Below are 14,741 nucleotides of genomic sequence, written 5' to 3'. Positions count from 1 at the left end.
CACATATCATATTCTCTCTCACACCATTCTTTCAGTAAATATGCAAAAGTAAAGGAGGAGAGAGATGAACTGTAAAACCAGGAACTTTTTTTTTAATCAATTACAAACTAAATTACAAATAATGTTAATAGCAAGAACACTCAAGGACAAAAGGTGGGAGAAGAGAGACAAAATCATTTAAAAAAAAGCTTTTTTTTAAAAAAACATTCGCGTTACAAACCCCAAGGTGCACATGGCAACAAATCCCCACCGATTCCCACTTAAAAAACTGCTATAACCTGAAATATAAATATAATTGTTCATCCTTCTTTTAAAGAAATATTTTTTTCCCAATGTCCCCACTCAGGCACAGCCCTAAAATAGTGTCAGCATTCTCAAAATGAGGTCTTAACTTTCACTCCTATGGGCTGGCCTTCAGAGGAAGATGGGACCTAGCACCTGAAGAACTAAGAATCTTAAAAGGAAGAGAAAAATTCAAACATCTTTCACTTGCCTTATAAGGCCTCGGTGAAGCACAGTCCCTGACCCAGAGCCTCCCAGACACCCCTTTGCCTGTAGGAGGGACAGGCAAGAAGACTAGGAGCAATCATTTCTACTGCAGTCCCACCAGGACTGCAGAGACTGGGAGTCTGAGACAGGGAGTCTTGAGTCTCCCAGACTGTCAGGTGAGATGAAACACTAAAACTAGGGTATAAACTGGTTGGATCTATTTTTTTAACCTAATTCTTTAAAACAGGCCCCTCCCCATGTTTTTGTTTTGCTTGGTTTTCAAAAGTTCCAACTTAGCGCCCCTGCTATCAGTTGGCCTTACACAGGGCTGTGGGAGGTTTGGGGTCTGTGTCACCTGAAACACAGAAAATAATAACTGTGGGGCTTTCAGAGACTGGGCTGGCAAACCCTATGTGGAGGAAGGAGAAACAGTCTTTTTTTCTTTTTTTTTAAAAAAATACCAGCCCTCCTAAGCAATGACTAAGAGGAAGGGGAGAGCATGGTGCAGAGATTAAGTGCATGTAATATTGACGCTTCCTTTCAATTTCACCTATTTCTCCCCTCTACCCCCTCTCCCCAGATTTGGCTGGCTAAGAGGGACAGGTGAGTGCTAAGGCAGCCAGACAAGATCAGTGAGCTAAGAGCCCTGGGCCAAGCTAGATCATGCCCCCACTGCAGGAGAGGGTGAGACTGGGAGTAGGGGCTTGAGAAGGCCATCAGAGTCGAAGGTGAGGTACTGGCTTGGTCACATCCTGGAAGAAAGGGTGAGCCAAAGCTGCCTTTGCTGAAATCCGCTTGTTGGGGTCGTAGTGCAGCATTTGCTGGAGGGAGAGATGTATGCTGATGTCAGTAATGTGATAATGGAGTAAATGGGCAGCAGGTGTTTTGAGAAATCAGGAAACAATTCCTTTCACCCAAGGCAGAGTTCCCGTTTCCCTCCTTCCTGTGTCTAATGGGTGCACAACTGCGAGGGAAGCAGGGGCTAGGGAAATGCTGAGACCAGGAGTCCAGGGCCTCATTCTTCCTTCATCCTGGAAAAACCCTGCCCTGGGGGAGTGAATGAGAGGAAATGGGTGCCCACTCCCCACTCTCACCGATAACAAGCTCCGTCCATCTTCATCCAGGGGGGGCACAACTTTGCTAAAATCTTGCCTGGCCCACTTGGGGAAACTTGGCTTATAATCAGGCATAGAAGTAACTCCTGGCCAAACCACCTCATCTGGGGTCCCCAGAGTCCGAAAGATCCGGAAGAGTTGGTCGATCTCAGAATCTCCGGGGAATAGGGCCCGCCGGGTCACCTGAAAATGGGGAAAGAGGAAAAGCCAAGACCCACATTGACGTCAGTCAAAACTGCCCACTGGATAATGGAGGTTCCCACAGGCAGTGGAAGGTCAGCAGGGCCCCATGACTCCCTCCCCAGGGCCTTTCATGGGGTCAGTCAAACAGAGCCTGAGACAATGAAGTCCCTTCATCTGTCTCCTTGCCCCCTCCTTCCTTCCCCCAACCATGGCTTTGCAGATCCCCAAGGCTGGGTGGGGCTGGGAGGGGGTGAATGTCTGGGGTGCCACTGACATGTAGCAAAGGGATCCCAAGCCACTCACGGGGTGTGGGGTAGACACTGCGGTCATCCCCCCTCCTTGTGATGCAGCCACTTCTAGATAGGAGCACAGCGGGCAGAGACTGTGTCTTCCATTTCTTCTGTGTTCCCCACAGCACCTAGCATGGTGCTGGGTACACACTAGGTGCTTAACAAATATTTTTTGATGAATTGAGAGACGAATATGGGCAATTGTAAAGTAATGCACTGGGGGATAAATGATGCACATTATATATATGGGCTAATGGTCTCCATGCCCCCAGTTACAACCCAGATAAGGGACCATAAAACATACTGCTGATTTGATTTGAAAACTTAGCTCACTCCACTGTTGTATTAAAGGGGATGAGAGCTCCCTTATAAGGCTGGGCCTCAGGGATCCTTCAATCTGAAAAGCCAGAGGTTGAGGGGGGATGTGATCTAACTCTGCAGTTTAAATAAAAGGTGTGGGTAAGGTGAACAAAGTTGGCCTCACCACATTCCTGGTGCCCTACAATAAGGTCTACAGGCCAAATGAAGGGGACACTAAGTGGAACTCATTTTCCCAAATATATGCAGGCTAAAGCTAAAACAGTTGCAGAAATGATTTAGCTCAATTCAGAGATAAGATATGTATACTGCATGCTAAAGCTGTTTGAGGATATCCTAACATTGTGGTTGACATCAGGGATGACAGTCCTATCCTTTCCCCACCACCCGCTTTTTGCTACTCTAGAGGAAGGACCCTGTGATAAGAGAAGGGCCATGGGTCTAGGCCAAGAAACAGTTCTGTTGTTCTTGAATGTGGGGAGGAGGGGGCTGGGTAGAACTCTGGCATGCCTCCGTACCATCTCAGCAAAGATGCAGCCCAGGCTCCAGATGTCCACAGCTGTGGAGTAGTATTTGCAGCCCAGAAGGATTTCAGGTGCTCGGTACCACAGAGTCACCACCTGAGGACAAGCATAGGAAGGGGAGGGGTGGTGTATGGGGCATGGAGATTCCCACATCTCACTTCCTCAGGACTACTCTGCTAACTCAGCTTCTTAACAAGCAACTTCTTTCCCTCCATCCTTCCCTTCCCTCTGATTTCCCCTATAAGTAAAATAACTGGGTACAACTTCTTAGCCCAGAGTTAGCCTAGTCCATGGTTCTGGGGACCATATTTTCTGAACCCCCAATTTGCAACTTTCTTGGAAAACTTGAGGCAATCAGTCATAATTTTAATGGTGTGCCATCCAGCTCTCCTGGCTCATTATTTATCAAAATATGAACTCTGTGTATACTCTAAGACCTCTTAGGGTGTCAGAGATACTTTCCATTTAGTGAGAGAGAAACTGCTGGCCAGATAGTTACTAAAAACTTTGTGAATGTCCCTGTTAACACCTCCCAGGAAGTTCAGAGAAGACATGCAGAGAGGGATTCACCTCGTGGGTGTAAGTACGAACAGGGACTCCAAAGGCTCTGGCTAGTCCAAAGTCTGCTAGCTTGATGGCCCCCTCTGCGTTGATAAGCAGATTCTGAGGTTTGAGGTCTCGGTGCAGGACCCGATGAGAATGGCAGAAAGCTAGGCCCTGGAGCAGCTGGAACAGATAGCTCTGACAAGGGGAGAGAAAAGACTGTGTTTTTCCATCACCGTGAGAAGGTTAGGGTCTCCTCTGTGCCTCCAAAGTTCTACTAAAGCCTTCACTAGTTAGATAATAATTACATGTTTACAAGCCATTTCCCCGATTGGACTGTCAGCCCAGTGAGGATAAGGATCAGGTCTTATTCAGTTTTGCATTTTTTTTTTCCATATCCTGTGTTCAGCACGTTGAAGGTGTTCAATAAATGTGTGTTGGATAAACGTTTGTTGATAGATTGAAAGTAGCTCTGGGAGTAAAGAACCCAGAAAAACAGACAATAGAGACTCACTGGCTATTTCTCCCACCAAGCAGGTGGAAAGGCTTTTTGGAGGGGTCTACCAACTGCCCTCCAGTCCCATTTATCTGAGTTTCATCTCACCTTTCACCTGAGCTGCTGCTAAGCTGACTCACTAGAGTTTCAACTTTGATTCTCCTGCCCAGCCTTAGGGTTAATAAGCATAATGAGCAGTGAAGGAGCCACAAAAAAGGTATGTGTGATTGTGATTGTGATTGTGTGTGTGGGGGGGGGGATGAGGGCTGGGAAGGAAGCTAAGATCACAAATCAACACTCAGTCTGGATTGCCTGGCTTCAGTCCCCCCAAGACATGCCCATGTTGGGAAGAGTTGATGAGAAGGATTACCTTTATGAGGGGAAGAGGAATGCCAGTGAGAGCAGAGGCATCCATGAATTTCTTGAGATCCTGGTGCAGAAACTCAAAAACCAGGTAGAGTTTGTTTTCTGTATGAATGACATCCAGCAGCCTAGGGAGGGAGGTCCAGGGATAGAAGTGAGGGAGAGAAATGCCCAGACAATACAAACAGAAGGTATCCTCCTTTACTGTCAGAGCACCTCCCAGATACATACTTACTTGACAATATTAGGGTGGTTAAGCTCCTTAAGCAGAGAGATCTCTCGTATGGCAGTACTGGGTACACCCTCCGTCTCACTTGGAGAAGTTGGGAGAGCAGAGATGGGAATGTGGTTACAAATATTCCTTTTCCCCCAGCCCAGTGATTCTACCCCACCCCCTGCCTCCCCAGAGAGATGCCACCACAGTATCCCCTAGGAAAGTGAGAGAAGAGAAGGGGTGTTTCAGGGGTTAATTCATGGATGGACAGGACTGGCTTTTGGACACATTAAGGTCATTATTTCTTTGCCCAGGGTTAGGTTAGCAAAACCTTCTGGTGAAGGTGAAGAAGGTAACAGGTAAAAAAAAAAAAAAAAGAAGGTGGGGGGAGTAGCAGCCTCTCTACAGGGGCCAGTGAGGTTCAACTGCCATTCTTTTGAAAGGGGGAGAGAATTCTAAGATGAGGGTGGGGTTGGGGCAGTAAGGAGGGCTCGTCATTCAAAAAGGTGCTCTTTACAGCTTACTGCAAAACCCAGCTCCACAGGGAGTCCTGGAACCCCCATCTCAGAGGCCTCCTTCCTCTTCCTGAGTCTTTCTGACTGTACATTTGGGGGCATCACCCGCCTTTAGGGAGGAAATTTCCCATGGATTCTACACTACCCTATAGTCTCCCCTGGGAAACCCTCTACTCGTCCTTCAACCCACCTCTCCACTTCAAAAGAAGTCCCTCCCTGCTACCTTCCGGTCCCTGGATGGCCACCGCCGGTTGGGGTGGGGGTAGGGGGCACTCAAGGAGCTCCCGAGTTAGGAGTCCCGGGTACAGAGGCCACTCACGTGTCCAGGCGGATTTTTTTAAGCGCCACCACTTCTCCCGTCACCTTGTTTTTGGCTTTGTACACAACTCCGTACGTGCCCTCTCCGATCTTTTCCACTTTTTGGAAGTTCTCCATGAAGCGCTAGCGAGTCGGGTCAGCCCAGCCCTGGAGTGGGGGCCTGGGAACCCTGCAGAAAGCGGCACCCAGCTCTCGGGGGCCGAGGAGGGGAAACAGCACCCAGTACCGTGGCCCCAGGTCGGGATGGAACGCAGTGTATCTCTCGCTCTTGTCAATTTGTCCAACTTGAAACAATGTTACCGCCTCCCCCCAGTTCCCTACCGCCACCAGAAGCCCCGCCCCTCCTTCCCGCGTTTCCCTGGCTCCGCCCCCAGATCTTCTTATTGGTCAACGTCAGAGCGGGAGGGGCCAGCCCTGCGTCCCTCTCTGCAAACGACCCCGACCCGCGCAAGTTTGGTTCCGAGGGGCATTAATACAAGTTTCAACGTAGGTGGGGAGGCTGAACACCTTTTCCCAAGTGTCTGATTTGGGATCGAGTTTCCTACCTGTGTCCTGAGTCTATAGGGATTTCCTGATCTCTAATTCGCCGTTTTCACCACCCCTAGGAAAATGTGTATTGACCTAAGGTTGAATGCCACCTGGTCCAGGGAACCTCCTCTGAAAGCAGGAAGCTGGGAATCTCATTGTAAAGGTCTCCCGGGCCTCGGAGGAGTCGTTGCCTCCGTCTCTCAGCCTACCCCGATACTGTCTCTCTTTGATTTTGGATCCAGGGTCACTGCTTCTACAGTCTTTTTGAGAAGTTCCTGGTTTGACTCACAATAAATTGATCCACTCTCCCATGATGAATCGTGTGTGTCCGGTACATGTTTTGTTTTGTAGCTGCCCTTCAGTCAGTTCTTTCCACGGGGGGGATGGAGTACTTTAAGATGAGCGTGACCCTGTGAAACCAGAAACTGTCACTGAGTAGCGGGATGTCCAGGGACCAGGATCCCTCCTCAGTTCTGCCTTTCTCAGGTCCTCCTGCTCCTCCCAGGCCTCCCCTGCAGGGAGAGGGGGAAGAGCTATGCAAATGAGCATCCGTTTCTTATATAGGGGCTTGTCTTACGCCCCAGCGCCTTTGGTTGCTGGAAAGAAGAACAGGATGGATCTGGTGCTGAGAAAATGCCTTCTCCATGTGGCTGTGATGGGTGCTCTTCTGGCTGTGGGGGCTACAGAAGGTGAGTGTGGGGTGTGTGGACATGAGCAAGTGTGAATTTGGGGTTGCACACCTGCTCTGGTTTCCCCCTCCCTAATGGGAGATAACCAGCAATGCTTCGGGCATCTCCCACCCATTTGATTTAGTGAGGACATGGGCAACTGAGCTCCCTCCCCACATGAAGATTTGGCACTCAGCCTGAAAATAACTCCATTTGCTTGGAAGGGCAAGAGAATACTGGGTCTTTGTGGCCCTAATTCTGAGAACCCCTGGGCAGTGAGCTGGAGTGGGGGCTCCAAGGAAGTAAAATGAGTGGGAGACTCTTTTAGGCAATGTCTCAGGCACTTGGGATAGGGTATTTAAAGTGAGGAGCTAGAAAATGTATTGGATAGAGGGTAAAGAGGCACCACATCCCCTCTTTAGGATGGGCATAGGCGAACACAGCCCAGGCTTTTGTTCTGGGGCTGGGAGAGACAGGCAGAGGGGTCTCAGCTGAGCATCACATGAAAGAGCTCTGGGGGATTGGGGCCTCGTGACAGGAGCAAGGGGTGGGGGTGGGGGTGGTGGTGAGAGGGTCTGGAATGTCCCGTGCTGCTCTGAGGAGGGAGGGTTGGGAGTGGAGAAAGAATGGGGCATCTTATAATTCTCTTGCTCTCATGGTGGGATGCTCAGTGGGATGAGTCCAGATCCTCCCCCAGCAGAATCAACCAGGTTTCTGGTACATATTAGAAAGGGAGTGAGGATAGTCTCTGCTGTGCTGAAATATCTGCATCATATTCCAGTGCCACCCTTTCTCTAGATCCCTGGTCTCACAGACTCCTAGGAAGTTCTCCTTGATCTGACTTCCCTCATTCATGGTGCAATTTCAAGTCTTTTTCTTTTACTACTTTCCTTATTGTACTCTGGAAACATTCTGTTCATACGTGTCCACCTGAGGCTCTTAAAATACTGTGCTTACTTTTTGGATCCTGATTTTTAAAATCATAAGAAGACATTTTTAGATATTCATGAAATTTTGTATGGACTGGTTTCCATAATTTTGTCTAGTGTGAATTAGCATTGCGTTTATTCAAGAACATATTTATTTTTTACAAATACATACTGAATTTGTATGGTTTTAAATAACATTATGTCTGGGATTTGCTTGTGAATGCTTTAGCCAGGGACTTCCCTGGTGGTCCAGTGGTAAAGAATCCACCTTCCAATGCAGGGGTCACGGGTTAGATCCCTGGTTGGGGAATTAAGATCCCATATGCCGCTGGGCAACTAAACCTGCACACCACAACTACTGAGCTCGTGCGCCTCAAGGAGAGTCTGTGTGCCGCAAACTACAGAGCCCATGCGCTCTAGAGCCACCGCATCCTGGAGCCCACGCACAACTAGAGAGAGAAAACCCACACGCCACAACTAGAGAGAAGCCCGCATGATGCAACAAAAGATCCCACATGCGGCAACTAAGACCTGACACAGCCAAAAAAAACGAAGGAAGGAAGGAAGGAAGAGAAAGAAAGAAAAAAAGACAGAAAAAGTACAGCATTAGAAATGAATACTCTAAAAAAGAAAATTAAATGCTTTAACCAAAAAACAAACCAACAACAAAGGATCGATAAAGCAAATGTGGCAAAATGTTGATAGTTGTTGGATCTGGGTGAGGCATGTGGAGAGCCATCATATCCCTTTCTTTCAGACCTCTCTCTTGGTCAGTTATAATAATTTTGTTTGTCCCCACTCCCAATTTCTACCTGCCTCTGGTCCATCCTCCTCACTGCTTGCTGAAGTGATCCTTCTAAAACACGAATCTGATCATATTCAAAAAGTTTTGAAGGGTAAATTTTATGGTATGTGAATTATATCTCAATACAACAGACAAAATCTTCTGAGGTGGACTTGCCTACAGGATAAAGGCCAAACTCCTTCACCTGGCACTCAAAGCCCCCACCTCATCTTCTTGGCCTCATCTCTCACGGTGTACATCAACAACATGGCTAGTGGTCCCCTATCATGCCATGTGCTTCCACGCCTCCATGTATCTGCTCATGCTGGGCCTTCTGCCTAGAATGCTTTATGCCACAAGCCAACTCCTCATTGGGTCCTTCCCAGTCTACCAGAGTGGAATTAATCTGTTTATTCTGTCATTTTGTTGTACATCATGCATGTTTATTATGGCTCATATTAAGCAGTGCCTTGAATTATAGTAATTTATATATATGTCTATTTCATATACTTTAACCTGAATCTCTTTAGGACCATTTCTTTTTCATTTCTTAAGTTCTCTGCACCTAGCACAGTGCCTGGGTATAGGGTAAATTAAAATGCACTTTGAATGTGAGAATGAGTGACGTGACATGGGACACTGTGGTCCCCTGAGAAGGGAGTAATGACCTGAGAGTCCTCATTATACCTTCCTTTTAGGACCCAGAGACCGGGACTGGCTTGGTGTCTCAAGGCAGCTCAGAACTAAAGCATGGAACAGGCAGCTATATCCAGAGTGGACAGAAGGCCAGGGGCCTGACTGCTGGAGAGGTAGGAACTTGGCAATTTCTGGGGAGGTTATGGTGGGAATGGGGTGGGGAGAGGAGAGGAGCAAGAACTGAGTTGAATGCAGCTTGAGAAAACAGGAAGGGAAAAGGCATATGGGGAGGGGAAGCCAAGGAGTCCCAGCTAACGCAGCTGCCCTTTCCAGGTGGCCAGGTATCTCTGAAGGTCAGCAATGATGGGCCTACACTGCTTGGGGCAAATGCCTCCTTCTCTATCGCCCTACACTTCCCTGAAAGCCAAAAGGTGCTGTCAGATGGGCAGGTCATCTGGGCCAACAACACCATCATTAACGGTGGGTACCACTCCACTCCAGGCCTTATTCCCAGGGCTCAGCTCATGCCCCTTCTCCTTCTTCTTCTTTTAAACAAACTATATATGTAATTAGATTAGAAAACACAGATAAAGCACAAAGAAAAAAAAAATTGTAGTCCCCAAAATGGGGGACAGAAGACCCAGTGGATATAGAAGTTGGACAGACTTGGATTTAAACCTGTTATCAGTATGTGACCCTGGGCAAGTCACTTAATTGTTTTGTGCTTCCATTCCCTTAATCTGTAGAATAGGGATGATACTACTTTAAAAGGTTGTTGTAAGGATTAAAATGTGATAATCTATAAAGAATTTAGCATAGTGCCTGCCCTAGCCTACAGTAAAGGCTCAGTAAATGTTAGCTGGTGCTGTTATTTTTACTTTTATCCTACTAGCCAGAGCAAATCTTTCTAAACATTTTGATACATTTCCAATCTCTTTCTATCCAATCTCTATGTATATACTTACATAGGTGTTGTTTTTTTTTTTTTTTTTTTGTGGCCGCTCAACATGGAGGATCTTAGTTTCCTAACCAGGGATTGAACCCATGCCCCCTGCATTGGAAGAGTGGAGTCTTTTAACCACTGGACCACCAGGGAAGTCCCTACATAGGAATCTTTAATTATAGTTTCCATTCTCCCCACTACCACCCACAGTGGGTTATATCAAGGAGACTATATTTTGTAGCTAGGGAGTATTCCCAGAGCCCTGCTCTGGGAGCCATGTTAAAGGTTTTGGTGTATAATAAGGAATGCCAGGGTTTGAGGGTGTCTGTATCTTCCTTTCAGGGAGCCAGGTGTGGGAAGGACAGCCAGTGTATCCCCAAGAACCTGATGATACCTGCATCTTCCCCGATGGGGGGGCCTGCCCATCTGGCCCTTCACCTCAGAGAAGCTTTGTTTATGTCTGGAAGACCTGGGGTGAGAGACTCCCTTCTCTGGCCTGTCACCCACACTTGGATTCATCTCTTCCTACCTGATCCCTTTTCTTTTGGTACCACCCCTAAACTCTGTGAGTTTCCCTAATCTTCACCTCCCCATGACTCCTTCTTCTTCCACAGCACCTAGCTAATTCTATTATACTTGTTTCTGGGAACCCTTCTCCAATTACAGTCCCATCCCATGGAACTCCTCGTTAGGACTCCTTTCCTGCCCCAATATACAAGCTTCAAAACACCCTCTGAAATAACCATCCTCTCAATACATCTCCTGACCTTCCTTTTCTGGTGCCCTGTCTCTAACCCTTCCCCAGTCCCCTTTGACCAGTAACCCCCTTCTCTACTCTTCTTTCCAAAAACCTCAGGCCAATACTGGCAAGTTCTGGGGGGCCCAGTGTCTGGACTGAGCATTGGGACAGGCAAGGCAGTGCTGGGCACACACATCATGGAAGTGACTGTCTACCACCGCCGGGGGTCCCAGAGCTACGTATCCCTCGCTCACTCCCGCTCAGCCTTCACCATTACTGGTAAGGACTTAGGAAGGGACAAGGCCAGTCTCAGGGCAGGAGGAGATGGGGAAGCTTGGCTGGGCAGGAATGGGGAAAGAGGAAATGGTATGTAGGGGCACCTTATAGGGGTAGAGCCAGGAAGACATGGGCAGAGGAATGTGGGGCTTGGAGCCAGTGAAGGGCCAGGCCGCTTGGGGTTAGAGGATGTGGCTGTGAAAGAAGCAGCTGTGGTCCAGACCTGGTTCTCACCTTTTCTGGCTCCCATCTCAGACCAGGTGCCCTTCTCTGTGAGCGTGTCTCAGCTGCAGGCCTTGGATGGAGTGAACAAGCACTTTCTGAGAAAGCAACCTCTGACCTTTGCCCTCCGGCTCCACGACCCCAGTGGCTATTTGGCTGGGGCTGACCTCTCCTACACCTGGGACTTTGGAGACAGTACTGGGACCCTGATCTCTCGGGCACTTGTGGTCACTCACACTTACCTAGAGTCTGGCCCAGTCACTGCACAGGTGGTGCTACAGGCTGCCATTCCTCTCACCTCCTGTGGCTCCTCCCCAGTTCCAGGCACCACAGCTGGGCATGTGCCAACTGCCGAGGCCCCTGGCACCACAGCTGGCCAAGTGCCTACTGCAGAAGTCGTAGGCACTACACCTGCTCAGGTGCCAACTGCAGAGCCCTCTGGAACCACAGCTGTGCAAGTGCCAACTGCCGAGGCCCCTGGCACCACAGCTGGCCAAGTGCCTACTGCAGAAGTCGTAGGCACTACACCTGCTCAGGTGCCAACTGCAGAGCCCTCTGGAACCACAGCTGTGCAAGTGCCAACTGCCGAGGCCCCTGGCACCACAGCTGGCCAAGTGCCTACTGCAGAAGTCGTAGGCACTACACCTGCTCAGGTGCCAACTGCAGAGCCCTCTGGAACCACAGCTGTGCAAGTGCCAACTGCCGAGGCCCCTGGCACCACAGCTGGCCAAGTGCCTACTGCAGAAGTCGTAGGCACTATACCTGCTCAGGTGCCAACTGCAGAGCCCTCTGGAACCACAGCTGTGCAAGTGCCAACTGCAGAGGGCACAGGTACCACACCTGAGCAGGTACTAACCTCAGAAGTCATAAGTACCACACCTGCAGAGATGCCAACTGCAGAGGCCATAGGTACGACACCTGAAGTGTCAACTGCAGAACCCTCTGGAACCACAGTTGCACAGGTAACTACAGAGCTGGTGGAGACCACAGCTGGAGAGGTACCCACCCCTGAGCCTGACAGTCCAGATGCCAGCCCATTCTTGTCTACAGAAGGTATTACAGGTAAGAGGGCCAGTATGAATAAGGTTCATTGAGGTGGGGGCATTTGTCACAGCTCTAAAGACCTGAAAGACTTACTCTGGATCCAGATGTTACCCAATCCTTAGCTTACCAGTGGAGTCCCTTCAGAGTCTTCACTGGTTTTAAAGCCCCCCAAGTCCCTCTTAATGGCATGGAAGAGATCCAGAGTTCAGGAAACCAGGGTCTTCTCCTAGGCCATGGGGAGAGAGCTTGTTGCTCCTCTGTCTCTGAAAAGAGCTGTTCCCTAAAGTGAAGGTCAGGGAGCAGTCTGTGATCATTTACATAATACTTATATCTCATTTTCTGATTAAGTGTAAATGCATAGAAATCTTTCCCAGTTTCTGACACCATTTCCCACCCCTGGATTCCCATCCCAAAGTAGGTTTACCTGGAATTGTGGTAGAAACACTGAAAAGGGAGGAATAAGATAGTGACACTATAATGAGTTAACATATGTCAAGTGTCTAACCCAGGACCTGGCACAGTGTGGGGTGTGATAAACATTTGGGATATTTAAAACTCCAGCTCTACCCCTAACTGTGACTCTGGGGCAGTCATTTCTCCTTCTGGGCCGCAGTTTCCTTATCTATAAAATGAGATTTCCCAGCTCTTGCCTGATTCCAAGCCTGGATCCAGTAGCTCTGGCTCTACCTGGAAAAATGCCTGCTTGGCCTCTGTTTACAGGTGAGTCATTTGTCTCATGACTTTGCCTCTTCAATCCTCTCCTGCCAGGCTCCCAGAGCCCCCTACTGGATGACACAGCCACCTTAATCCTGGTGAAGCGACAAGTCTCCCTGGATTGTGTTCTGTATCGATATGGCTCTTTTGCCCTCACCCTGGACATCATCCGTGAGTCTTGCCTACTTTGGGAGCTGGTGGAGGGAAGGCGTGTGCTGCTTAGGGCTGCCCAGTGGAAGCACACCCTGGAAGGAGTTACTCACCTGAACACAAATACCCAAATCTCAGGGTTTTCATTTGCAGGCATGAGGATGGGATCGGGGAGGTAGCCCGAGGACCTTCCTGTCCGTGGGCCTTTGGGGAGGACTTTTAGAGGAGTCCCAGACTTAAAACCTTGCAACTTTGCAGAGGGTATTGAGAGTGCTGAGATCCTGCAGGCTGTGCCATCCAGTGAAGGAGATGCATTTGAGCTGACTGTGTCTTGCCAAGGCGGGTGAGTGTCCCACTGGTTGCCCCGAGAACTCTTGGGTTGACTGCTGCCCTGCTCTCTGGTGTCTAGTGTTCCTTCCCAGACTCCCTGACATAAGCTGACATCTCTCCCAGGCTACCTAAGGAGGCCTGCATGGACATCTCATCGCCAGGGTGCCAGCCCCCTGCCCAGCGGCTGTGTCAGCCTGTGCCACCCAGCCCAGCCTGCCAGCTGGTTCTGCACCAGGTACTGAAGGGTGGCTCGGGGACCTACTGCCTCAATGTGTCTTTGGCTGATGCCAACAGCCTGGCAATTGTCAGCACCCAGCTTGTCATGCCTGGTAGGTACTTGGACAAGAGGTAGGATGAAGAAGGGGAGTGGTAGAGGATATCTGACAGGAAGCAGATGCTGACTATAGCTATGTCTGGGATTCTGCCTGTAGGTCAAGAAGCAGGCTTCGGGCAGGCTCCCCTGTTCTTGGGCATCTTGCTGGTATTGATGGCTTTGCTGCTCGCATCTCTGATATATAGGTGAGAGCCCCACCATGCTGCTCACACTCTGTTATCCCTTAGCACCACCGCTCATTCTTCCTCAAGGCAAGAAGGAACCACCACCCCCTTCGAGAAAGCATAGTGTCCAGGAAAGAGCCCAGATTTGGAAGTTAAACAGGTCTGGGCTGCAGTCTTGCTGGTGGGATCTTGGGGAAGTAGCTTAACCTTTCTGAGCCTCTGAAAGGTAGGAAAACTGATACCTGCCCTGTGAGGCTGTTGTCAGGATTCTAGACAATGTGGGTAAAGCACCTGGTTCTGAAGCAAGAGTGCAATAAATGATGATCTTGATGATTTTTGTTATGAATAATATCAAGAGTGGAAAAGGCTGGGTGAAGTGAGTTCTCCGCCTGCATGAAGGGCAAATCCCTAGGTCTGGGGTGCCGAGGGCCTCAAAGCAGGGAAGCTTGTAGGGTGAGAGGGGAATGGACAGAGGTTACCACAGAAATAAGAGAGGATGAACTCTGTTGGTGAGAAGGAGGGGAAGGAGCCAGGATCAAGGCCAAGGAAACCTGGGATATGATTTATCCTCTTCGTTGGAGAAGCACAAACAGGCTGCCATTGACTACCGCTAACCAGTATCCCTGCTTTTCTTCCAATATCAGGAGAAGACGTATGAAGCAGGGCTCAGCTCTCCCCCTTCCCCAGCTGCCACCTGGCAGAACCCAGTGGCTACGTCTGCCCTGGGTCTTCCGCTCTTGCCCCATTGGTGAGAGCAGCCCCCTCCTCAGTGGGCAGCAGGTCTGAGTACTCTCATGTGATGTCATGATTTACCCAGTGTGGACAGCAATGCCTATCTTTTCTCCAGTCTTCCCTTGGAAACTACCATTGCCTGAAATAAAGACTCAGAACCTGGTGCTGTTATTTCCTTAC

General features: G+C 49.2%; 2 protein-coding genes across 7 annotated transcripts; one reads left to right on the top strand and one right to left on the bottom strand.

The window, feature by feature from the left end:
- Positions 1-201: 201 nt before the first annotated feature.
- On the bottom strand, positions 202-5,726 carry CDK2 (cyclin dependent kinase 2). Of its 6 annotated transcripts, none has more exons than XR_010835824.1 (8): positions 5,370-5,660; positions 4,557-4,634; positions 4,329-4,449; positions 3,490-3,660; positions 2,914-3,015; positions 2,091-2,143; positions 1,584-1,787; positions 202-1,310 (listed from the first exon to the last, which is right to left on the bottom strand). XR_010835824.1 is itself a non-coding variant. In XM_059081496.2 (8 exons), the coding sequence occupies exons 1-8, from the start codon at positions 5,483-5,485 to the stop codon at positions 1,206-1,208; spliced, it is 1,041 nt and encodes a 346-aa protein (XP_058937479.1). In that variant the 5' UTR covers positions 5,486-5,726; the 3' UTR covers positions 202-1,205. The 6 variants fall into 6 exon arrangements, 5 of the variants coding, with proteins under 5 accessions (XP_058937479.1, XP_058937480.1, XP_066865576.1 ...); XM_059081496.2 differs by having other exon boundaries at positions 2,091-2,234; positions 5,370-5,726; XM_059081497.2 differs by lacking the exon at positions 2,091-2,143 and having other exon boundaries at positions 5,370-5,724.
- A 740-nt stretch (positions 5,727-6,466) lies between these two features.
- On the top strand, positions 6,467-14,724 carry PMEL (premelanosome protein). The gene is made up of 11 exons (XM_059081468.2): positions 6,467-6,585; positions 8,976-9,086; positions 9,247-9,393; positions 10,199-10,330; positions 10,713-10,874; positions 11,127-12,155; positions 12,906-13,022; positions 13,260-13,344; positions 13,455-13,660; positions 13,763-13,850; positions 14,474-14,724. The coding sequence occupies exons 1-11, from the start codon at positions 6,510-6,512 to the stop codon at positions 14,613-14,615; spliced, it is 2,295 nt and encodes a 764-aa protein (XP_058937451.2). The 5' UTR covers positions 6,467-6,509; the 3' UTR covers positions 14,616-14,724.
- Positions 14,725-14,741: the final 17 nt, after the last annotated feature.

Source organism: Kogia breviceps, chromosome 12, assembly GCF_026419965.1.
Source record: "Kogia breviceps isolate mKogBre1 chromosome 12, mKogBre1 haplotype 1, whole genome shotgun sequence".
In the NCBI taxonomy this organism is placed as follows: domain Eukaryota; kingdom Metazoa; phylum Chordata; class Mammalia; order Artiodactyla; family Physeteridae; genus Kogia; species Kogia breviceps.
Note: the sequence above shows the minus strand (reverse complement) of the source record. Positions and strands in the feature narration are given on the sequence as shown.